This window comes from Mesoplodon bidens, assembly GCF_964165515.1.
Source record: "Mesoplodon bidens genome assembly, chromosome: 10".
Classification (NCBI taxonomy): Eukaryota; Metazoa; Chordata; class Mammalia; order Artiodactyla; family Ziphiidae; genus Mesoplodon; species Mesoplodon bidens.
Genome location: NC_138172.1, coordinates 14,939,350 through 14,966,270, shown reverse-complemented (window position 1 = coordinate 14,966,270; position 26,921 = coordinate 14,939,350). Strand labels below are relative to the sequence as shown.

The 26,921-nt window shown below is 37.4% G+C and overlaps 1 protein-coding gene across 1 annotated transcript in view; it reads left to right on the top strand.

The window, feature by feature from the left end:
- CNTN6 (contactin 6) overlaps nucleotides 1-26,921 on the top strand; it is a gene marked incomplete at both ends in the record, with an annotated part of 245,183 nt that overhangs the window by 125,800 nt on the left and 92,462 nt on the right. The window contains 3 exon segments of the mRNA XM_081246253.1: nucleotides 7,747-7,842; nucleotides 23,443-23,646; nucleotides 25,939-26,041. Of these exon segments, the coding sequence (XP_081102379.1) occupies nucleotides 7,747-7,842; nucleotides 23,443-23,646; nucleotides 25,939-26,041 (403 nt within the window).

Genomic DNA, 26,921 nt, shown 5'->3' with positions numbered 1-26,921 from the left:
GATTCACCGTATTTCCACCAAAACTAATACTCCAGCCCCCTTTGCTGATGATCTGGGACAGGAAGTAATTACAGCTGAGGCTCTGGCCAAACTCCCTCAGACCTCTGGGGGGGCCAGCTGCCAGTTTGGCTTTTTTGCTACAACGTGCAAAGACTTTTGTACCAGGCTAGGACTTTCTTCCCAAAAGGCAGGAAGACTGTTGGATAAAAAGAAATTCTGCTTTGCCTTCTTCTTTTCCCCTTCTCCCTTTCCTCTGCTTTTTCCCTCTCCCTTCATGGAATGACCAGAGTGGTATCCTGAAGAGCTGAAAATGGTTCCAGAGTCAGAGCTAGGTAGGAGTCCCTTTCTGGCCCTCTTCTAGCTGTGTAGCCTTGGGCAAGTTACTTAACCTTTCTGAACTTTGGTATGTTTATTTATAAAATAGTGTCATAGTAGCTACATCTCAGGGTCACTGTGAAGATTAAATGTTATGATGTTTATAAAGTTCCAGTAACTGGGAAGTATGTCAGTAAATAAGAATTCCCTTCCCCTGTGCTAGAAACCCCTTTCACTGCAACCCTCCAAGCTCTTAACTGATGCATTCAAATGTTTAACTGAAATTTATTTAAACCTCAGTGTCCTTTGGATTAGCTACTTTGGTGTTCACGATGGAATGCATTTTCTCTGTCACTCACGGCTCCTCAGCAAAATCCTCAAATGTTTATTCTGGAGAAAAGACTACCTTGATCTCTCTCTCTCTCTCTCTCTCCCTCCCTCTCTCTCTCTCTCACACACACACACACACAGCTGAGTCCACATCTTCCCACATGCTGCAGTGCATCCTTTATTCACCTGAGGACTTGACCTACTCCAGATACTCCTCTTTTTGCACTTGAGCAATATTTGTATCATTCATTAATCTCAAGGAGCACAAATAGCCCTAAGAAATAATCTCTTTAGAGATAATTGACTAAAAAGGTACTGGCACTATCCTCCCTGTAGAACAAGAGATGGGAAAATGAGTAGGTGCCAAAAGGCACAATCCAAGACCAAGAAGAAGCAAGGCAGCCTAGGATTTTTCTGGCTACTCACACCCCAGGCCAAGAGGTTACTTCTGCCTCCAGCTGGGCTGTGTAGCTTTCTGGGCAGAGAGGTTCAATGACCCTCCATGTAATAACTCCTGTCAAGTTGGCGAAACATTCTCTGTAGTAAAACGAAATGTGATGTAGCAGTGCTTGGAATAAAATTCATATACTTTGACTTTAGGCTTTTTTTTTCATTTATTCACTGAGCATTTGAGCTGGCCACTGGGTAAGCAGAAAAGGGAGTTCCATACTCAGACTTCAAGAAAATATGTTTTGTTACATCATCAGACTGAGATGAAAACAGAAAATGAAACATTTAAAAATTCTAAACAACCTCCTTTTGGTGATGTGTAGGTAGATCATTAATAATACAAAGTTCCCAACATTATTATTTAGTACTTAACATCTTCTAAACAGTTAAAAGACATTATATCATCATTCCTCTAAGACAGGTGCTCTTGGTAGCTTCATTTTAATTAATTAATTAATTAGGCCGCGAGGCTTGCGGGATCTTAGTTCCCCGACCAGGGATTGAACCCAGCCTATGGTAGTGAAAGCGTGGAGTCCTAACCACTGGACCACCAAGGAATTCCCTGTAGCTTCATTTTAAAGAGCCAAAAACTGAGACAGAGAATATTTAATCTGCCCTGTATCAACAGCTAGCATGGTGAGGCTAACATTTGAACCGACACAGTCTGATCCTAAACCTGTGTTCTTAATCGTTCTGATCATTGGTCACAATCTGATCATTCTGTTCTATCACTAATAACCTCGTACGGAATTCATTAGTGGGTTGTTTAATCTTTGCATGCCTACTTAAACTGCTTCTTTTCTTTCCAGAAACACTGAAGATCTGAACTCTTCAGTCATCTCACATCCAGTCTATCCTATGCTATCAAAGTTGCATCACTCCATCCTTCACTTCTGCTTCTCTCACTTAGTTTTAACTATAGGGAATATGCAAACTTAATAAGCAAGACAGAGGACAGGTCATGCCTAAAACTTGTATCTTTTTTTAAAGTCATAGCTGACACTGTTCTTACCACCATTAATCAGACAAATGAGTCCATTTATAGAATTTCAAATCCAGTCTTACATGTATATTATAATAGACCAATTATTTCATATTTGTTTACTTGTGTTTATTAAACACTTTTCTCTCTGAAAACCTTGATGCTGGGCTGATAGAAAAAACCTATCACCCCCCTCCTGACTATTATCCTATATATTTTTTCTTAAACACCGTAAGAAAATGGTTCTCAGTGGATTCATTATTCTCAGGAAACCAAGAAACGACTCACTTCTCTCCATTTATTTATGAATTTTTATAAAAATACTTTTACACCACAAAAGGAGGAATTTTTAACTTGGATTGTAAATGGATTTGACACCAGAATCTCTTAAAATATCTCTTTACTTCCTGCTTGCATATTACCATTCCAAATTTATGTCCAATATCAAGACTTAGCTATTGCCTCTTTTACAGAATTTGACAATATCACTGTGCTTTATTAAGTTATGTCATGTTATGTTACTGAGTTGTGCTAGGAAACACAGTAATATCACAAACTCTGTAACTGAGTATATCGCATCTTGAAAATGATGGTGGAAAATGAAACTGGCCTAAGTAGAGATATTTTTGTATGCCACTTAATAAAGATCTGGGAAAATTAATTACAGTACCAAGAACTTCAGCTTATTCAAAACTACCAGGAAACAGGAAATAGTAACATGAACAATTTTGGTATTCTCCATGAGTGGTCCTCTTCCAAGGGGAAAATTAATGGAGATACGAAATCAGAATTACCTTACCTTGTCTTAAGATTCAAAAAGAGTACTTTGATTGCAAAAGTTGCATATATGATATCTGGGAATTCTGCAAGACTAATGCAGAACTAGAGAACTATTCTTGGTATCTTTCACCATTTCCCTTTCACTGGGCAGAGTATCAGCTTCTCCTCCTCCAACAAGATATTTTTGCCATAGGTGAAAATAAAACACGTACCTCCAATGTGAGAACTGCATCACAAAAGTGAACACAGGCTCCTCAGTCTTGTTTACTCCAGCACCAGATCTCAATGCTGAGACTTCTTCAGAAGGATCTGCAAAGGGGGGAAACAAAATTTGATTGGTGGAAAGCCAGGAGCAGGGTAAAAGAAATCTTAGAGCTGAAAATCAGATTTAATGTCCTCAAAGTAACACATAATTGAAGTTGCTTTTGATGTGTGGAAAGAGAGAAAACGAGCACTGTCTCTGGTCTGAGGGCAGATCATATGGCCTGTGTCTATGGTCAGACTCTAGTTAGAGAGGGAGTTAAGCCTTGGGTGAAGCTCTAGCTAGAGAGGCAGTTAAGCCTGGTGGTTAAGCAAATGCCTTCTAGGCAGATGATATATGGAATTGAATTTTATTTCCTTTTCTTATAAGCAGTGTGAACTAGGGCAGATCCATCAATTTCTGAGTTGGTAGTAGGAGCTGGAGGGAGGTGAACTTTTTTGCAGAGGAAAATGGGAAGATTTTGATTTCCCTTGGTCTTCAAAGAGAGGGCTGTAGTGGGAAAACTGGAGAAGAGAGAGAGAGAACAGACGTAAGCAACAGAAAGGAGGAGCAAAAGAACTTTTAAGAATCAAATACTTAATATTTGATTTTAAGGTGTTTGGGTCACATCTTACTAAATCAATAAGCTTGACAACAGCGGCACAAAGTATGATAATGGTGGTGATTCAAGTGTGTGTGTGTGTGTGTGTGTGTGTGTGTGTTTGTGTTGAGGGGGTATATCTATGTATGAAGGTCAAGATAAGGGGCTAAGTTCCTTGTTTGCAGGGACACAAGAGTGGAGGTAAATCAAGAAACACATCTGAAGGGTAAAAAATCCAGGGATTCAGAAGAGTAAGGATATTAGAAAGGGAGCTATTTCTAAAACCTAGCAATACAGCACTCCCCACCCCAACCCAGCAATTTGCAGAACCCTTTGGAAAGGCATTGAGCTTTTGTGTTTGTTTGTTTGAAAATGGAATGGCAGTTTATGCCATTTTATATGCTGTAAGTGGCAGGGAGACCTCAGTTAACATCTGGAAAGCAGAATAACCTGGTGTTTGAGAATGTGAGCCCTGGAACCAGACTATCTCCTTTTCAGTTCTGTCTTGATGAATAGAAACCATATGGTCTTCAGTAAGTTGCTAATCCTATCTGAACCTCAGTATCCTCCTTTGTGAAATGAATGTGACGTTGGCACCTATATTCCAGGATCATCATGAAGATTCAATGAAACTGCTTCACTGAGTGTCTGGCACTTAGTAGTTATTCTTGATATATGAAAGAAAGAAAGAAAAATAAAGAAGATTTAAAACATTAAAATAAAATAATTCATGCATAGCAAATAGAGAAAGATCCAATTAATAGTATTATTTTTACTTTGGCTAACTAAACTACACTATGTCCTGCTTGAAGCATGGACCTTTTCCTGGTGAATATTTTTTCCTATCCCTATCGTTTCAGGTGCTGTTCTCTTGGTCGGGATCAATAAACTCTGGGTACCCACAGCCTTCCTCCAAGTTTATGAGAGTTGGCAAACCACTAGCCTCCTTCTGTGACAGGGGCTGGCACCGCCAAGCACATCCTCTGGTTGTGATCCTCAGGTCTTGGCAGCAAATACACAGTTTTCTCGCTTTAATTGGGCTGAGATTCATTCCTACAAGTGGCAGCTGCAAAGATGTATTCTCTTTACAATTAGGCGTTGCAATACTTAGCATTTCTTGGACTTAATTTTAAATACATTTTGGTGGCCCTTTTCCCTCCACTGCACCTTGGTTGCTCCAGGAGAGAGCAAATGGCCCAGTAATTCTTTAAAGCTCATTTTATGGGCCATTCTCAGGCACTTCCTGCTGGCCTTTGGAACAGAGCCTTGTTTGTGAATGCATTTTTGCTTATGCTCCTGCCAAATGCTTCCTCCAAAACCAGCAATAAAACTACAGGATCCAATAAGCCCTGGTCATCAGAATGGCTTAATGAGAGCAACCTCGACAATTGGGGTCTTTAATAGCAACCAGCACGGCAGGACTTGTACCTTGAGCACAAGGACATCCTGGGCAGGTCACCTTTCTGGTTTATGAGAATTTCTCCAAATATTATAGAATTTGAGACTCAGGGAACGACTCATACTAAGCTATTTTTCTCTTAAGCAAAAAATGGATAGGACAAAAATAGAAAAAGGTGGTTCTCTCTGGCCTCTCCTTAAAGAAGAATAAATCTGGAGTTTTTAAAGGTCTTACAGAGCAAAGAAAATTTCACTGAATGCATGTGTGGCTACCTTCAGTGAACCTTGCTTCAAAATAATCTGAATTATGTTTCTGGTTAGCAGAAAGGTACTTGAAATACAGGTTGGATACTTAAAACAGATCTTGTTCAAAGTACATTCAAGTGAAATGGCACTTAAATTCACTTAATTTAGATAAAGCAAAATTAGATCATGTCTATGATCTGTGTGCTAGTAAACAGTTTTAAAATCTGAATTATTAATTAAAACCTGTGAACTAGTACTACTTTCAAATGACTGTGTTTTGATTGCTAACAGAACTTGGGTGACTTTTGAAAGAGGTTGATTTCCTTTCATGTCAGCTAATAGAAAACCCATTGTAATCATAAGGCATGGAGAAATTATGTTACAAGTGGATACTATTTAAGTGGAAGTGAACACAGAATATATTAAAGTACCCATAGTCTTATCAACATTGTGTTATAATGGCTTCTGATTAACACTGAAAACATGATTGATGTTACTGTGAGCATGGAACACTGACAATGTGACACAGGGAATTTAATCAAAAGCTTGTTAATTTCATAGAATCATTCAATTTCTCACTAAGCCTTTGTGACAGTTTTTGTTTTCGTGACCATTAAAATGTCATGACGATTTAATGGGAACTTTCAATGATAATAGTAAGGAAAAAAAAAACCTTAAAATCCTCACCTGTTATTACTGCTCGAAATAGAAATAATCAATATATTGATTTTTGGTTTTAAATTCAGTTTGTTAGCCTGATTCTTAATGAGTCACATGTAAAATGATGCAAACCCAAGTCAAGGCAATAATTCACATCAATGGTACCAACCTATGTAGGCTGATTTAGTCTTTCTATGGCCAAAGAAGAAAGAGGGAATATTTGTTTAAAAATCCTCTAGAAGAAATGTAATGTACAAGGCACTCCAGGTCCTAATCAGATGTAAGGATAATGACTGCTGAAGAGGAAGGGGAAGAGATTTAGTTGGGAAGAAGCAGAGCCCATCTTGGGCAAATATTTTCATTATTAAAAGTAGAGCATATATAAGAGTTATTAAACTTATAATACTCCTGTCCCCCAAAATGCCTCAAACAAGATAGAAATTTACTAATATCTAATGTAATAATGCAAAGTAGGTGGTCAAGATCAGCTGTGCTATTGCTCCATGCAGTCACTCAAGCACCCAGGCTAGTGGTCTTTTACCTTCAATATTTTCATGTCATTGGCTATCTAGATGGTAGTGATATTGGGTGGGTAGGTGGAGAGCATTAAATTTTTTGGATATTTCCTCTCAAACGTAATAGGTGGAAGTTTCACAATACGTGAGAAGTTTCTGCTTACTCTATTTGCTGCAAAGGTGTTTGGGAAATGTATCTTTTGGTTAGAAAAGTGTAGTATTTGTTCTATAAATCTATTACTATGGAAGAAGGGAGAGTAGATTTTGGTAGACAACTAGCAGCCTCTACCCCATGACACTTATCACAATGTGTATATTTTATACACACACACACATTTTTTAATTGGCCTTCTACTTTTCCTCTTAGTAAGCACAATAAGGGCAAGGTACAAGTCTGCTTTATTTACCAATATATCTTCTGCCCTTAAATACCCTTCCTATCTTTTAGTAGGGGTTTAATACAAAATTTTTAAATCACTGAATGACTGATTGAATGAATGAATAAAAGGGATTTTACAGGTGAAGAAACCAAGGTTCAGACATTAGCCTTTCCTGGAGGCTGGGTGACCATTTCTAGGAATGTTGAACGATTTACAGCTCAGATGGATAGGTTATCAAGATAGCTAGTAAGCTGTCTTCCAGCACTGAATATCTATGATTCTTTGGTGTTGTAGGAAATTACAACACTTCATAAAAGACCGTGAAGCTGCTTTGTGAAGGAGTAGATCAACAGAAATTAGAAAATATACCTTTCTTCTCATTGGTTCAGTCACATAAAACTCTGTCCCTCACAACATTCCATGCTAATTTCTCACAGACTTCATCCCCACATCAAAACGGTTACCATTAAGCTTAGATGCTAGAAGACTGCAGGACACTTGCCACATACATTTTTAAAATCACACCTTCCTTGGGAAGGAAAAGTAAATATGTGCTGGGTTTAAAAGATTTCCTATAGAGCTACAGGCTGCCTGGGAGAATAAAAGTAAACAAAAAGTGAGTTTTGTTAACAAATGTCTTTATCATATACTCTGTTTAACTGCATTAAAATAAAAGAAGGAAAGACGAAATTCTGAGAAATATAATCAGGGTACAGCAATTGACCATCAACTAAAACTTCTGGTCAGACAAGTGTGAGTGTTCATTACTGTTAACAATAAGTTTTTCTTCTAAAAATTTTTCTCGGTAAAATAACGAGTTCTAAACCTGATTTTCTTTGTTTTTCAAGATATTGAAGACTTTGAAACCAAAACAAGAAGCACAGTGTCCGTCCGAGAAGGTCAAGGTGTGGTGCTTCTCTGTGGTCCACCGCCACACTTTGGAGGTATGGTGGGGCTATTTTGGGTCACACCATTCAGGCGGTCACTCAGGGAATAAAATAGGCACTTCACTTCTTAGAGCCAATGGTAGCCCTTCATCAAGTCTAAGGGACCAGGAATGTTCAGGCTCATCTTGCTGCATCCAAACCGTCCTAATCCAAATCTTTTCTTTTAAAAATATTTATTCAATCAGCCACTCAACAGATATGCCCTTAAGGAGATGCAGGATGGCTCTGTACACATGTGTGAGAAATGGGGCTTTGCAGTGAAACAACCACAGCTGTAATCTAATGCCTGTCATCCTGCATGACAAAGGGCAATTTGTTTAACCTTTTTAGGCTTAGTTTCCTCACCTGTAAAGTGGAGACACTAACTAATACCTATATTATAGTACTGTTGTGAATGTTAAATGAGTTAATGAATGTAAATCAATTAGTTTAATGGCTAGTGTTTTATTTTAAAAAGAAAGCTAAGATTGTAATTTTATTTCTATTATCGGGCTCTATGGAGAAGCGAATGCCAACACTCATTCTGGCGACCTCACCTTAATTATTGGAAGAGGACAGTTACCCCTAATTGGAAGCAAATGTTGGATGGCTCTGAATCAGAATATCTCCTAGCAATGGTGAAAATCAAGCAATAAATGCCATTCTTTACTTTGGAAGAATCTGGATTAGCTAGTGAATTAACCTGTTGCCAGGGATCTAAACCACCCACTGATCTGCAAGCCCTTGGGGCTGCATTTTCTCAAATTCTGTATGGTTTGGTACAATTTGGTAGATTCTCAACCAACTGTGATCCTGGAGGATTCAGTGTAAAAATATCCATAAAGTCATTTCATTTAGTACAATCCAATATCATACTGATATATTGTAGTTAGCTTAATAAAAATAGCGAGTGCTTACATAGTACACACCTAAATAGTTTACATGTATTAACTTTTTAACTCTGTACAACAACTACTACTCGAGGGAGATACTACAATGATTATTATTTTACAGATGAGAACACTAAGGTACAGAGAGGTTAAGTACTTGGTCCAATGTCATGCAGCTGGTAGGCAGTGAAGCCAAGCTTCAAATCCAGGCAAACTGGGTCCCAGACCCTGGGCAGCTCTTAACCACCACTGCCTCTGTTATAGTTGATTTCTACTTTGGAATGGGAAGATTTTTGGAAACACATAGACAAATATTTAAAAATAAAATGAAAGCAACTTTTCTTCTAATATTAAACCAAATCTTTTTTATGATCCTTTAAAAAGTTGAAAATATTTTTGCCATTACTTTCATTTTGAAATGCTGACACAAAAAGAAAGAAAAAAAATGAATGGAAGTTAACAATACTTTTATTCAATATTATTACAGACTGGTATGCCACTATGCTCACCTGAAATATTAGGGAAGAGTAACAAAACTTTCAAGGCTGAGATAAAATAAGAACACACAAAAATGTGATGATGTTTGTTTTTTAATAATAGGAAAATTATTTTCCAGTACCATAATCTAAGATGACAAGACATGCAAATCATATTCGTTTGTGCTGTCAGTCTGTGTCATTTTATACTCTGACATTGGTCAAAGAGACTTGACAGAATTGAAGATTATTTTTAAATTTGTTTACTCTAAATAAGAATAACAGGAGCTTCTCTGGTGGCGCAGTGGTTGGGGGTCCGCCTGCCGATGCAGAGGACATGGGTTCGTGCCGCGGTCCAGGAGGATCCCGCGTGCGGCAGAGAGGTGGGGCTGGTGAGCCATGGCCGCTGAGCCTGCATGTCCGGAGCCTGTGCTCCGCAGCGGGAGGGGCCACAGCGGTGAGAGGCCCCTGTACCGCAAAAAAAAAAAAAAAAAGAATAATAGACATGTAGAATACTTCTAAGTGAGTGTCATATATTTTAAAAAGGCCATCAACTAGGAGAAGCTTTCCCTTGTCACCTTGCCACCTACCAATAAAGAAGTATATGTTGATCTTTTAAAGTGTATAAGTCCTTCATTATAGCAGTGTCTTTCTGCTTAATGCCATAAGACTAAATAACAGATATACAAAACCTGCCTTAAATTAAGATCGTCATAACTGAATAATGCATCCCTGTTGCATGCAAATTATGACAAACTTGCCTGATAACAAATTCGATTATGTAATATGAAATATTTTAGCAGGACTCCAAAGGTATTTGTCAATATTGACTTCATCCAGGTATTACAAGAAGTTTCTTCCTGAGAGTCATGGCTTCCTCATCTCTACAAAGGAAGGAATGCTGGAATACTGTTCTTTTGTCCTTTATTGCTCTCTCAGATCAAAACTGAGGGGAATATTAACAGATACCTTTTGCTCCAATTATACAAATAGTCATTCATTCATTAAAGTATTAATAAAGTAATTAATTCATTAAATTAATGCAATAAAGTATTAATAACAGTAATAAAAGCTACCAGTTGTTGAATTGTTACCATCAGCAAGCGCTATAAGACTTTCTATTTATTTTCCCATTCCCACTCTTCTAATAATTTTTTAAATTTTTAATTTAATTTATTTATTTAACCTCCTTATTGGAGTATAATTGCTTTACAATGGTGTGTTAGTTTCTGCTTTATAACAAAGTGAATCAGCTATACATATACATTAATAATAATAATAATTTTAGGGCTTCCGTGGTGGCGCAGTGGTTGAGAGTCCGCCTGCCGATGCAGGGGACATGGGTTCGTGCCCCAGTCTGGGAAGATCCCACATGCCGCGGAGCGGCTGGGCCCGTGAGCCATGGCCACTGAGCCTGCGCGTCCGGAGCCTGTGCTCCGCAATGGGAGAGGCCACTACAGTGAGAGGCCCGCATACCGCAAAAAAAAAAAAAAAAAAAAAAAAAATAATAATAATAATTTTAAAATGAGGAAATTGAGACTCAGACTAAGTAAATCGGTTTTCAGTTAGTAAATAAAGGCAAGATTCCAATCCAGGACTTTCTGACTTCAAAAAAGTGCCTACAGATAGAAAACTCTATAGTTAATTCTTAAACCTCAAGTTGTTTATTAGTTTCAAGAATCTTACACCTTCAGGTCTGCTAAGAGCCCTGAAAGTGTCTTTAACCAGTTCATTAAAACAATTCTTTATTCTTCTTTTTCCTGCCTCACCTTCTTGTGAAGGTGAATTGTGCCAGGAAAGACCTAAAGAAATATATTGGTCAGATAACCTTTAAATTGGATTAATGGACAGCTGGTTTAAAGTGGGTTGACTCTAGAGACAGACATTGTCTATCTTTGTCTGTCTTTGTAATTTGTCCTTAGATTTCGTATATATCTATGGTCAATGTCATCACCAGATGACTTTTCTGGAGAGTCTGAGGAAGAATCCACTTCTAAGCTCATTCAGGCAATTGCCTGAATTCAGCTCCGTATGTTGTAGTTCTGAGGTCCCCGTTTCCTTTTCGGCCAGCTGTCGAGAGCACTCTCATCTTCTAGAAGCTGCCCACACTTCTTGCCACATGCCTCTCTGTTTTCAGAACCTCCTTTGCATCAGTTCCCTCTAATACTTCAAATCTCTCTAGCCAAGAAGCATCCCAGCCCAGGAAGGGCTCACCTGAACAGGTCAGCTCCACTAAAGATAAAGTCACTTTTTCCAAGTCAACTGTGCCATCTAATCTAACGTAATCATGAAAGTGACATCTCACCATATTCATTAATCCCATCATACTCAGATGGTGGGCAGGGGTCAATGGCAGTTATTTTAGAATTTTGTTAACCATAATACACTTTCCAAAAATTTTGCCTTCATTTATTTCCAACTCTCTAAAGGCTCCATATTTGCTTGCACACTTGGCAGTCACAAAAACATGCCTTTGAAATATACTAATTTGGGCAGATGAGGTTAGCAGGGCAGGATGGAGCAAATGTTGGCATGGCCAAATTACTTTTATATCCGGTATGTGAAAAGCAAAGATACACTGTAAATATCAATAAAGCTTCTCATAAAGAAAAGTGCTACAGATTCTATAGTGATAGAAGACCATTAGGGCTGAAATTTTTACATCATTTTTTGGACAATTTGGTTATGTTGCCTTTCTCTGTGTACCTGGTCAGCAGCAGTGAATCCCTCAAGTTGCTCAGTAACAAGGGAGAAATCATATTAAATGTTATATTATCAGAACATCCTGAATTCTTTGTGCTTTCTCTCTAGTGTATTCACAAAAAACTTGCAAATTCTTTTCTTAACAAGGCCTATCAAATACATTTCAGTGTGTTTTATAATATTAAAAAAAAAACCTACAGGAGAGGAGGAAAAATTATCAACTAGGCGGAATCCTATAAATTTACCCAGCAAAGAATAGCTCCAGGACCAAAACAAAAGAAAAAATGTGTGTAAACAGATTTCCCACAGAAATGATTGGTCACAACTCAATGAAATAGAGTAATTGGCATAAACCAAACTGAACAGGTGCTGTTACATGGACATCCTTTCTTTCAAATAAACCAAAGGAGATCTGAATCCAGAGTAGGCATTCTTGTGGATGCTTCCTACACAATTTTTAGGGCAACCACAACTGCAGATGTGCTACTCACCTAGGAAGGGACGATTTACAGATAAAGGTTATTCTAGGAGAAACGTACCCACAGTGGAAAAGAAAAGGAACATACGCAATAATGCCAGAACACAAAACTGGCACATTCTGCTGTACCTCTTAGAAATATGAGATTTGGAAACAAAACAGTAACCATTCCCTATACTCTGAGGAGAGAAGTGTATTTTCTTCCTTAATCCTACTTCCAAACTAGAGATAAGCTCCATGAACCTGACTGAATCCATGCTGGCAGAGGCAGACTCATCCCTCCTTTCTACCCTCCTAAAATATATGTAACTCCAAAATATTTCAGAGAAATGTAAGTTGTACTGAAGATTTGGTGGAAAGAACACATGGGATTGAAACATTTCACTTCCCATTAGACCTCACTTTCTTTTCTCCTAAACTCTATTGGTCGTCCATAACTTCCCTTATCTTGACACAATATCTAACAGTTCCTTCCATTATCTGTTATAGTTCTTATCCTTAATTTGGATAACTGTCTCAGAAAAATACAATTCTCCTACTTAGCTTCTTGGTGCTTGGCAGAACTAAAATTTGGAGAGTCAGCTAAATAAAACCCTTTTCTTTCCTCCACTGGAGGGTTCTAAGGTCATTCCTCTAAACACAGATTCATGTGGTGGAAAGAACCAATAGAACATTTATTTTATTAATTCATGTGGGGGAGGGATCACAGCCTTGAGGTGGACTTTGAACTGTTATGCAGAGAGGTCGTTGCACCTTGAGTTCTCACTCACCTCAAGAGTGAGCTTTTAAGAGTCTCAGTCACTTGTAACAATGATTTTGCATAAGTCATCTGTAAAAGGACTGAAAGCAGAGTTTCCTCTAAGTTTCTGAAATGAACGTAGAATGCATGAAGCCAAAACTATTGGATGAATATGAAAATAAGCAGTCAATATATCTTCATGAGTACAGTGAATGAGCCTGGCCTCACGTGAAATTCTGTTTAAAAATGACAGTGTAGAAATGATACATGTTGTCTAAAACAATTAAAATCACCTTCACTGTGAAATAATAGTTTCACCATATTGAAAGTAAAGCACATTCTTTCCCTTTATTGTCTGGATATAAAACTCAATCCTCGTCTCATAAATATCATAGGTTTAAAATTTGTGTTAGAGGAAATGTTCCATTCTCTCCTCAGATACAACTTTTAGGTTTGTAGAACAATTGAATTTATGCCAGTAGTTTGGAGCATCTATGTCTGTAGTAGAAAGATAGTACTATTGTTGGAGCCCAGCATTTGTATTTGAGTCAATAAAAATGTTGACGATTCAACTTAAATTGACAATCGTTCCCAGCAAGGCTCAAAATTGTGTTAGAGAATAAAGAGGATAACTATTGAGAAAACATGCTAAACTTTCATATCCCCTTCCTCCCAATTAGTTTGTTGTTTTTTTTCCTGTTTCTGGAGTAAATTACACTGGTGTTGTCTTAGTGGGTAGGTGAAATTGGCAGTGACAATATTACTTTTGAATGTTGCTTGAATGTGTAAAATATTTAGGCACATAGGCCCAACAGCTGCTCGTTAGCATAATAATAATAATAGTGATGATACCCATCATTATTGACCTTCTATTATATATTCCTCAGCAAATATTTATTGTGTACCTACTAAGTGCCACTCATTTTACTGAGTTTTAGGGATATGGTGGAGAACAAAGCAACTAAGTTCTTCACTCCATGAATCTTAACCATAAACAAATATAATAAAAAATATAAGTATGGCAGATGGTGATAAAAGCTAGGGAGAAAAATAAAGGGGATAGGGAATGATGGGTGTGGCTGTTGTCTACTCAGAGGTCAAAGAAGCCTTCATTGACATTTGCGAAGAGAACTAAAGGAGTGAGTGGGACACTGAGAAAAGGCAGTTTGGGGAGTAAGAGCAGCATGTGCAAAGGACCTGTGGTAGGACTGTGTCTGGCATGTTGGACGAACAGTAGTGAGGCCCGTGTGGATGAAGAAGGGTGAGCAAACAGGAGAGTAGATGAGGGTGGAAGCACTACTTTCAAGATATTTTACAGCCTTTGGAGTTTCCTGTGACTGAGATTAGAACGCATTGCATGACAGTGAGCAGAAGAAAGACATGCTTTCTCTGACTTTGTTTTAATAGTTTTTTTCTGGAGAACAGACCATCAAGGGGCAACAATATAAGCAGTTAAAAGGTGATTACAGTGATTCAGGTTAGAGTTGATGGTGGCTTAAACCAGGATGATAGCAGTGGACAGGTGGATAAGTTGCCATATTCAGGATATATTTAGAGGGTATAGCTGGAATAACTTCCTGAAAGATTAAATGTAGATTGTAAGAAAAAGAGAGGAGTAAAAGATAACTCCAAGGTCTTTAGGCTGAGCAGCTGGAAGAATGCAGTTCCACGTACAGGGATGAGGCCAATAAAGGGGGAGCAGGTTTTGGGATGGGGGAAATCAGGAATTGATTATAAGACACACTGATTTTCAAATATCTAACTTCAGAGCGAAAACTTCAAGTATGCAACCGAATTGATTGATGTATCTAGGAAGAAAGGTTTGAGGAACCAAATTTGGAAGTTATCATATGTAAATAGCATTTAACACCATATGATTGGAAAGATAATGAGTGCCTACTATACACTGGGTGTTCAGCTCAGCATCTGGCATACCTCGACTCATGTAACACTTTCAAGAAAAATTTCTCCAATTTACATACTGAGTAACTGTGTTAAAGAGGTTACTGTTAACTTGGACAAGATCATGCATCTGGAGTTCAAGGGATCCTATGTAAAAACCACTACATCTATTCTACCGCCTAATTTTGTCAGGTATAACCTGGCCACAGCAGACACTTAATAATTACCGCACAAAGTATACAAAGAGACAGCAAGTGTTCTGAACTCTATTGGAGAATATGTAAACACCATCCAGAGAGGTGGATTGATTTTCCTAAAATTAGTGTACAGCATGAGAAAAGATTATGGCTCTCCCACTGCAAGTAGGACCAAAAACCCAGAGTTTATTCTTCTAGGTCCCATGCTCCACACCCCCTCTCTCCACATTCAGAATCTCATTCATTCCCAGGAAGAATGTTTTCCTTACTTTTCAGCACATTGAACGGAACTCATGTTACAGCCTGTTACCATCTGAATAGCCCAGGGTTTTTCAATATCAGTACTACTGACAATTTAGGGTGAGATAATTCTGTGTTATAGGGTTCGTCCTGTGCATTGTTAACATGTTTAGCAGCATCTGTGGCCTGTATCCACTTGATGCCAGTACCACCCCCTCTCCCAATTGTGAGCATAAAAAGTGGCTCTAGACATTGACAAATATCCCCAGGTGGGCAAAATCACCCTTGGTTGAGAAGCACTGGTTTAGCCCATCTCTTACATTCACTCTATTAAGCTCCCATGGAGGATGGAAATTGAGGAGGTAAGAGGAAGTCTAATCCTTGTGTATTATCCCCCCATGACTTGCCCGGGCTTCCTTAGAATTGGAGGGTTCCCTGAAGTTTATTCAGAAGCTGGCTAGGTTTTAATTCCTTCTTCAGAAAGGATTTGCCAGTACAAATGCTGTCCTAGAATTCATTGGAACCTAGGAATCATAAGAACTCTGAGGGCCTTTACTTAGTGATTGTCTGTAGGCCACAAAGCCAGCGATCTCCATGATTCCAAACAGGACGTGCTGTAAATCAAAAGGTATTGAATAAAATCTAGGTGGTCAAGAAGTAATTATGGAACAAATGGGAGCTCAAATAGGAGTGATTATAAAGGTGTTGGGGCAGTTTTCTGGCTTGCATCATAAACTTGCTCAGCACCAATATCAGTGACCTCAACCCAGAATAGGAATTATTCTTCTTAGATTAGGTCTTTACCATGGAGCTGGCATAACCATGATTTACCACCTAAGAGCCAGTCACATTTTACCCTGTAGCACTACACAATGTTTGCAGTAAGTTACACTCATACTGGAATATTCCAAAGGGGGGATTTAGCCACTAAATCTGAGAACTCTGCTTCAAATTCTTTTTTCTCCTCATTTATTTTCTGCCTCAAGAAACATGCTACCAATTTTGAGATCCTTTCTACAGGGTCAACAGATGTTCTTAGTGTCAGTGTTTATTTTTACTGGTCTCTTTCACATGAGATGCTTCCCCTCTATAAAAATTACATCCCATATAATGGGTATACTTGCATATAACTTTTGTGTTTGTATTTTAAATATCACAGTACAAGATATAGGGCTGTAAAAGATGTTATAACATATTCATGCTCTGGGGAAAACAGGATTTCTTGTATGCTTGACAGAGCAGCAGATAGTCTTCAATTGCTTACTGCAGATCTTCCGTTTCTAATAATAATTGTAGACGATGATGTCAATGTGAAACTACAGAGAGTGGTTCAGGGAGGACCTATTATCATTCAGTTCTAGTGTTCCTGCTGAATCATCATAGGGAGAATACATCACAATCATCAATAACAGATAAATGCCATAGATGGTGGAGAAAATATTTAAAAATTCAATGGTTTCAACTTAAGTGGCTCATGAATTATACATTTAATTAAGAAAAGCCAAATGGGAAGGATTTTAAGCTTCTAATTTGCAAGGTATTTTTCTTCTTTCCCCATTAAAAAAAATATACAAATTAAGCATGGCAGTGGCTGATAATGGAACAAAATAGATAAAAGCCCCCACTGCAGGCTGGCTGCTTGGATGAATTAGAAGAGTCAGCCTATGGGGAGGAGGGAGCAGGGCAGGATGAAAAATAAGTGACAGGAAGGGCTTGCAGCTTTACATCTTCACCAGTTCACAGAGGGGTACAAAAGACACCTGGATTCTAGTCTCAGAGCTACTGCAATCTTCCTTTCTGCTTATTCGCCTGTAAAATGAGGAGGTTGGGCTGGAAGAAATCTCAAGTCCCTCCCATCCCAGACATTCCATGAATCTATGAACTGATGTACATCCTTTTCTCCAGCCTCCTACACACCACCCAAAGGCAAATATACAAGGTGACCACCGTTCTATCAAATCCTTCGTAGTCTGATCACACAGAGGACACTGAGATTTACCATTCATAGCAGTTATTTTCAAAGCAGACTTTGCCCAGTGTCAGCACCCCCTGGGAATTTGTTAGCAATGCAAATTCTCTGGCTCCACCCCAGACACACTGAATGAGAAACTCGTAGAGTGGAGCCCAGCAGCTGGCATTTTACCAAGTCCTCCAGGTGATTCTGATGCTCACGGAAGTTTTAAAAACTCTTCTCTAGAGAGGACTTTTTGCAGAGAAGAATTACTTATTACAGGTTTTGCAAATGTGTTCTATTCCCTGCTAATAGCAGCTATAAGTACACTGGAGTAATTTAGAATAGCGGGTTAATCATTTATTCTACAACATTCTGAGGAAACTGAATCCAGGACAGGCAGTACTGATATGGGAGGGAATGTGTGGTGAGGAACAATTGTCCTAGATGTGAGTAGGTTCAGGTATGCAGGGAGCTGGGGTTTTGGAAGTCTGAAGGCAAGGAAGAATAGACAGGAAGAGCATACTGACATAGAAAAAGAGGATCAGTTGTAGATACACAGAAAAGAAGAAAGGTGGTATTAGGGAAAGAACAAAGGGTTTGACATTAGAAGGATGTAGGTTCAAGTTCTACCCCTTTCTACACGTTAACAGTATGATTTTGGGGAATTACTTTTATACCCCTAGCTCCAGTACCCTCCCCTATATATATGACAGGCATATTAGCAATAGCCAATTAGCCTCACAAAACAAATTGTGGGAATGATGAAACAGGTATGAAATAAAAGCGCTTCTTAGCTTTTTTTAAAAAAATTATTCCTTAGGTAATCCCCCTAATTTCTGAACCACATTCTTTGAGCAGCTTCTAAATATTTCACAATTGAAGAAGGATACACCACATGTAGGAACAGATCGAAAAGTTTTAGCAGCTAAGGTAAAAATGAATTCAGCAAGGGAGAGATGAAAATTACAGTCTCTGGCCCCAAGATTATAGGGTAAAGAATACAAAGATTTCTTGGGCACTAGCGGCAATCTGTAATTTCTGTAAAGTGAAAGGGGTTACCTTGGATTTCGGAGAGCTAAAGCTCATTTTTCTCCCCACAGAAGTATTGATGAAAGATCCCTAAGTTGAACACAGCCCTGGGAATTTGCTCAAGATTTGTCTTTATTTCATAGAAGGTTCGCAAGATGAGGAGTCACTGACAACAGGGAAATCTGAATTACATTTTTTTCCTCCTCTTTATACCGAAGAAAATTTTGCTATCTAGATGGCTCTCCAGTTTCAAACAAAACCCTTTCAGCATCTCTTTGGTAAAGATAAAGCAACAGGCTCAGAAGTGAGATAACAAAGGACATCAGTAAAGAAACTCAGAAGCAAGAGACCACATGAAATGATAGAAGACTCCAGTAGGGACTTGAAAAAGAAAACAAAGATTCAATACCCGGAAACAGGACAAGAATGTCAAAGTATATTTTAAAAAATAAAAAGCGAATTGTATTTATGTATAGTTGATCTAAAAGCATAGAGTATTAAAAAATTGAAGGAATGTTGAGGGTGGAGTAGACCATTCATAGAAACACAGGTTTAACCTCCCATCCACTGCAAAAATAAATCTTTTTTGCAACACCTCAAGCAATGCTCATCCATTCTCTGCTTGGTCACCTCTCATGATAGAAAACTTGTTATCTCATATATCTTCTGCTGGTATAGCTCTAAAGTTTAGACAGGTCTTCACTGTATCTTAATACAGTCAAACAGCATTCTGTAACCTTCAACAGCCGCAAGTCCTACTTTTGCCTTCTGGATATCAATGGAGAGGGCTTCATTTCACCCTTTATGAACACGACAGCAATTCGACCTATGAAGACAATTCAATTATTCTTCCCATTTTCCCCCTCTTCCCATTTCTCCCCTTATTGATATAAGGGTCAATATCTGAGTTCTTATCACTTTCTTTGGTGTCCTAACTTCAGGCCTTTGCTATGTTTTGCTTCTTTCTCTCTCGATATACTTGAGATTTTTAATTCCCTCTCAATAACAGGTGCTCTGAACATAATATTACAGTTCAACCACGAGACATTTGTAGAGTGTTGAAAACAGATTCCATGGTATTTTACTCAGATATTAATAAATCAAATTGCTAGGAGTAGGATTAGCTATCTGTATATTAACAAGCTTCCTAATGTGCTCTGAATAAAACATAATACTCCAGTCTTAACGGTTCAGAGTAAGAATAAAAAATATTATCCATTATATTTTTTATAAGTCATAAAAACTTATAAGTTGTAAAAACACTGCTTCATTCTAGTGTTTAGCTTTCCTGATACTATTTTCATCCCGTTGCTTCTCTTTCCCATTTACACAAATATTACATAGTAATTAAAAACTCTAATATGGCAAAACACATTATGCAGAGAGTGAAAACCTATGGTATTCCTTCTCCTTACCCTGAGAAAACCACTATTTACATTCTTAGGTTTCTTAATTTAATAATTTATATGAACACACACATACATACATATACACACAAGTTCTCACACACAGATACATAATTCTTAATGGGATCATACTAAACATCTTGATTTACAACATGCTTTTCACATAATGATGCGTCTTGAATTTTTTTCTTCGTGAACACTACTTTTATAGGTTAAATGCCACTTTGCATTTGCACATTTCATGCTTTAGTGGCATTTTTGTTGCTGTTCTTCCCCCTTGTCATATATTTCCCTTATATCTTCTTCACTCCTGAGAATGATATCAGAGTTCTGGCTGTATAGATGAATTTATTTTTGTTGAAATCACTTATGAATTGTTGTCAGAATTTAATATACTATTATATAGAATATATATAATTTAACATATAATAGATGATTTGATTTGATTTAGTTCCTCCTCACTATTAGTCTGTTTTCTTGTTACACCCACTCTTTTCTTCTTTCTCCTTCCTATCCTCCTTTCTTATATTCTTTTAATAATCTGGTTCCCTAAGTGTATTGTTAATGCTTTATGTTTTTTTTTTTCTTGGTGAAAGGGATGATAAAGATGGCAAAATTCCCACACTCCCGCTTTCTCAAAAGTTTTTCTATATGGATCACGTTTAAGGTCAGAATAGCTGTCAATCTGTATTGCTTCCTCATCCTTTAGACAATTTTAAATCAGTATGACTAGTGAAGAATGTTTCAGGTGGTCTGCTTCTATCTGGAGAAGACTGCTAGATCACACCAGAAATAATTAGCCTTTTTTTTTTTTGGTATCTACCATGTCTTGCTTCTGCACCAGTTTTAATGTAAGTGCAGATGACAGATAAGACCTGCAACTTCTGTCTGGACAAGAGGCCCCTAGTTGCTTCACGTGCTCTCCTATGAGCTGTGATTTCTAAGTGTGTGATGTCCAAATTCATCTACAGCTGAAGATATTTTAACCATAACTAGTATATCCTCCTTTTCACCCCCAGCGCCTATACCTTCCACTTATTAGGGGGGAGGGGTCATTTCTGAACCATTTATATTCTTCCACTTTCCTAGACATAAGTTCAGTTCTACCTAGTTTCCACAATACGTATAATTTTTAACCTTCATATAGTACCACACTTACAAAACCTTAATCCATGAGAATATTTTCCTTTGCTCAAAGATATCTGGCTAAAATAAAAAATGACAACACATAATTTTTGCAAAGATTTAGAACTCTAACTTTCATATATTGCTGATGGAGATATCAACCGGTACAACTTTGGAAAGTTCTTCTGTAGTTTTTTATAAAGTAAAACATGCATCTATCCTATGGCTCATTCCTAAGAACTTAACGAAGAAAAATGAAAAGTCCACAGATAGTTTTAGAAAAGAATGTTTATTTCAACCTAATGTGTAATGGTCCCGAGATGGAAATAATTCATATGTTTTTCAAGAAGAAAGCAGCCAAACACACTTTGGTATATTCATAGAATGGAATCCCACTCAGTAATAAAAAGGAAAGAAGTACTGGTAGTCTCAACTACATAGGGGAACATTAAAATATGTTCAAGAAACCAGACACAAAACAGGACATTGGGAGTTTGGGATTGACATGTACACACTGCTATGTTTAAAATTGATAACCAACAAGGACCTACTGTATAGCACAGGGAGCTCTGCTCAATACTCTGTAATAACCTAAATGAGAAAAGAATTTGAAAAAGAATAGCTACATGTATATGCATAACTGAATCACTTTGCTGCACACCTGAAACTAACACGACATTGTTAATCAACTATACTCCAATATAAAATAAAAATTGAAAAAAAAAACGTACATTCTCTTTGATTACATTTTTATGAAATTCCAATACTGGCAGAAATAATCTATGATGATAGAAATCAGGTAGTTGTTACAATGGTAAAGATTGACCAGAAGGGACATAAGAAAATTTCTGAAGAGATGGAAATGTTCCATATTTTATTTTGGGTTGGTGGTTTCATAGGGTTTAGATTGTTACAACTAATTGGACTGAACACTTAGGATCTGTGCATTTTATAGTATGTTCATTATATCAATTATATATGTCTCTATATATTTATATTCATATTTATATATAAGATTTCCAGAGATTGATTGATGATCAGCAAAACTGATATGTTCTTTTTCATCTTCATTCTCTGAGCAATGTCTGGCTGCTCATCTGCTGCTTGGATAGCTCCCAATCATCCTTCTGTTTTTTGTTTTGTCTTTTTTTTTTTTTGCGGTATGCGGGCCTCTCACTGTTGTGGCCTCTCCTGTCGCGGAGCACAGGCTCCGGACGCGCAGGCTCAGCGGCCATGGCTCACGGGGCTAGCCGCTCCGTGGCATGTGGGATCTTCCCGGACCGGGGCACAAACCCGTGTCCCCTGCACCGGCAGGCGGACTCCCAACCACTGCGCCACCAGGGAAGCCCCCAATCATCCTTCTGGTTTGAACATGGAAAAAAAAATTTTTTAAGATATTTTTCATGTGCACCATTTTTTTTAACATCTTTATTGGAGTATAATTGTTGTACAATGGTGTGTTAGTTTCTGCTGTATAACAAAGTGAATCAGCTATACATATACATTTATCCCCATTTCTCCTCCCTCTTGCGTCTCCCTCCCACCCTCCCTATCCCACTCCTCTAGGTGGACACTGAGCTGATATCCTTGTGCCATTCATCGACAGATGAATGGACCATTTTAAAAGTCTTTATTGAACCTGTTACAACACTGCTTCTGCTTTTATGTTTTGGTCCTTTGACCACAAGGCATGTGGGATCTTAGCTTCCTGACCAGGGATCGAACCCGCACCCCCTGCATTGGAAGACAATGTCCTAACCACTGGACCGCCAGGGAAGTCCCTAACATGGAATTCTTTTCAGAAGACTTTTCTGACCACAGATCATTCTAACTTCCTTCTATGGGCTCCCCACAGTGCTTCTGTCAAGCACATATCATCCCACATTGACATTATCCACACTAGTTGTAACTAGTTTAACTGGTTAAGCTTTATACGGCATAGGTTTTGCTTTGCTGTATTCTAAGTCTGAAAATGGTCACAAAATAGGTGTTCAGAAATTATGTAATGATTGAAAGATGGAATGAATGAATTCCAAGATCAGTGGTAGAGTCCTTGAACTTACATCTTGAAGTTAAATTTTTAGCAAGTACACCTAAACATGATTAATGCGGGCATCGTTCTGACTGCAAATTGAGAAACACTGCTTCAACACAAGAATTGCCGGAGAAATTCAGTGTGTATTTTGAGTCCTTAGTATTTTACATCTTATAACTTTTCTTAATAAGTTCATTCACTTATTCCCTTGACAGCCTATCATCACATCCTTAATTATACAAAGCTAGTGATGGATAGGGAGACTGTATCATCCAAATTGGGATATATTTAACTATAAGGGAATATGACAATTACAGCAGGACAACACGCATAAACTGGACAAACAGGGGTATAATTGTATTCTACTTATGGAGAAGTAGGGCACAGAACTTTCAGGTAAGAATGAATACAGTAAGAATGATACTTATTTTTTCTGTTTTCTAGGTTTATCTTATGCGTGGACTTTCAATGATAACCCCTTATATGTCCAAGAGGACAACAGGCGGTTTGTCTCACAAGAGACAGGAAACTTGTACATTGCCAAAGTGGAGCCATCAGATGTTGGCAATTACACTTGCTACATAACAAACAAAGAAGCCCAGCGAAGTGTTCAAGGACCACCCACTCCATTAGTACAGCGTACTGATGGTAAGATGATGAGTTATCTTAGGGATACACTTTATCTGTGGATCTTGAAGCCTGGGGAGATCTGTAGAGCTTTCTGCTTCCCTCTGGTTCAGTGTAGCCATATCATCTATGAGGCGAGGTTTAATTCACAATATGATGAAAATCACAAAAAATAATAGAAAACTATATAATTTATCCACATAGCATAGTATAGATGATTCTGGGTATACTGTGCCATTTCTTCTCTGGCATTGGAACAGATCATCTTTTCTTTGCTTAAGAAGTATTTTGTTTAAAAAAACAATGTTTGTTTGGGATGTGTGGACATGTGTGGGTGCTGCCAAACTTATTGATTGAATTAATATATTTTCAATGGACATATGACACAGCTTCTCTTTAATGCCTCCTTCTTTTCCATATTTGTATCTTTTGTTCACCCTTTATTTTCCTGGTTGGCAAGGCAGGTAAATGATTCAGATCCAAGGAAAGTAAATCAAGTCAACATTAATTACAAGCATTCCAAAGAAAAATGAAACACAAGACTCATACTAATTATATTCCTCCAAGGAACATAATTCAGATTGGTCTCTGATGAGTTTTGTAGTTTAGTCAAGCCACAGCTGGTACAAGATTTAGAGAGTTAGAAAACCTAAGGAAGTCATTGAAGTAGAAAAATCCTCTAGTTGATTCTTTAATTACATATTCACAGTGGGAAATGTAAAGATGGAAAATCTGTTGATGCATTTTGTGATCAGATTCTGGACTTGAAATGTAACACTGCATAGAGTTTTTCTCCTCTCTAAGGAGCTTAAGAAAAGCAGGAATACAATGTTAATGATGGCAAAAGAATCATGGAACTAGCTCCTTACAGGGAGTACTTATGACAGAGCTTTTATAATCACTAACCATTCAAATATATTTTCACAGTCTTAATTCAGAATTCAGCAACCACTAGATTTATTCATAAGTCCAATTTCTCCCCTTCAGTGAGTACTCTCTTCAAGATTGCAAGAACTCATGAGCCAATAATATGCATAGAAACGCTACCATATGTTCCTTTCTTCCCCCATCAACTCTTAGTTTCCTCTTTTTCTCTTCTTAATTCCTTCATTCTCCTCTATTCCTCTCCTCTATTCATCTCCTCTATTCTTTTCAACACATTTATGGTAAAAAATGACCAGAAGCATCTTACATAATATTAAAAAAACAAACAAACAAAAAACTCTTCTAAAAGTAGTCACTCAAGAAATATCAGATGTCAAAGAAATAGAAAACACAAAGTTTACCAGTTTAGTTGAATGAAGCAATACTCTTGACCTCCTCAACCACAGCCTCTTTGAATGTTTGGAATGATTAAGGTCTTAAAAATGAGGTATTTTCATTTTATATGTATTTCGTAAATTTTACTTTTTTGTGTACTTGCACTGGCCACAATAAATCACTTATGTTAGGAATGTATTATTCTGGTGCTTGGTAATATAAGTAAAAATAAAAGAAATTCAACATTTTTAAAGATGTTTTAAAGAAATTTAAACATTTTAAACAACAGTTTGTTGTTGATTAAATTAATCAAGTTAATGAGGATAGCCTGGAGATAGAGATACATTTCTACTTTTTCCAACTCTTCTCGTAGATAGCATATTTACAATACCTTAGACTATTGTCTTAGTCTTATCTTAGCCCATATCCACAATTCCTTTTGAAAATTTTTAATTAAAATAAATTTTTATAAGGGTACAGTAAACTCAATTAGCGGTAAAACCTTAATAAACCGACATAAGAATATTTATGTCTTTATTTGTCACAATTACTTACTTCAAAGGTTTTGCTGCAAAAGTACTGATATTTTGGACTGAGGTGCTGTATCAGATCTATTACACAGTGTTAGCTAAAAACTTCTTTATTCCTAAGCAGATCTGGCCCATGAATTCTGTGAATGGGTGAAAGATCCAAGAAATCTCTAGAGAAGAAACTTGCTCGATAACTCAGAAGCATTTTAAAGTTGGGTATATTCAGTTCTTAATTGGAAATTCTAATTCTTTTTAAGATGCTGTTGTGGAATATAGGGAAATTTGGAATGCCTCTATTCTGATACTTTGATATACCTTAAGTATTTCTTTTTTAGGGGAGAGAGGAACAAACTAATTCCTTAAATAGAATCATGAGGTTTCCTTGCCCTCTGTCACTCATTATAGTATAGAAAAATATTGTTAATTGAATGACAGAATAATCAGATTTTGGTAAATAAAGCATTTGCTTCATAGAAAACTTCTATTCTCTAGAAATGCTGCTAGCTTTTTTGGTATTTAACAGGTGTGATGGGGGAATATGAACCAAAGATTGAAGTGCATTTTCCTGAAACTATTCAAGCTGCAAAGGATTCATCTATAAAACTGGAATGCTTTGCCCTTGGAAAGTAAGGTTTTGTTTTTGTTTTTTTTTCCTGGTTGTTTTAATTAAAACAAACGAGTATTTTGGTATTCAAACGCTGCTCTAAGGTAAATTAGCAAATAGACTTTAAATGCTGGGCAGAAGTGGAACTTTCTGATTGGACTTTAAATAAACATGCCTAATACTCTGAAAGTGATTGGGGCAGCAATTTCCCCAAATGAGCCGATATTTACTTGAGTTTGAGCACAATGAAACCCGTTTAGGCAGCACATTGCAAAGGAATAAGTGAGCTTGTAAAAGACGGTGAGCAGGTCACTAAACTTTCGATGTATCCTTCACTCCATCTCATCCTACATCCAGAAATAAATTGCCTGGAGTGTCTCCTTGCTTAATTAATCAGCGACTCTTGTAAATGAAAAACCTGCACTGCTAGTGTCCAAAATAAGACTAATTAAAAGCCATTGTTCATAGTGGATAATTAGAATTGAGCCAAACCTGTCCTGGCAGTGGAGGCATTTTATTTTACTCAGATAGTGTTTATCAGCAGTAGGTTTGGAAAGCTTTGAAGCCAGCCAAATATCTGCATTTTTGCATGGAACATTGAGAACATTTCTTTGCTTTTTGGCAATATTCAAATTTTATTTTTATGCCCATAAACACCAGAATGAAGTAACAAAGTGATAGATAGATCAGATTTGCCATTTTAAAACATTGATGTACATATGAATTATCTGGGGGCACAGTTAAATTGAAATTCTGTAGATCTGGGGTGACGTCTGATTGCTCCATATCTAACAGGCTCCGAGGTAATAGTGATTCTTCTTGTCTACAGAACATACTTTGAAGAGTAAAGGACTTGACTCTCACTACCACATTTAAGGGCTTACTTATAAATCCAGAGTCTA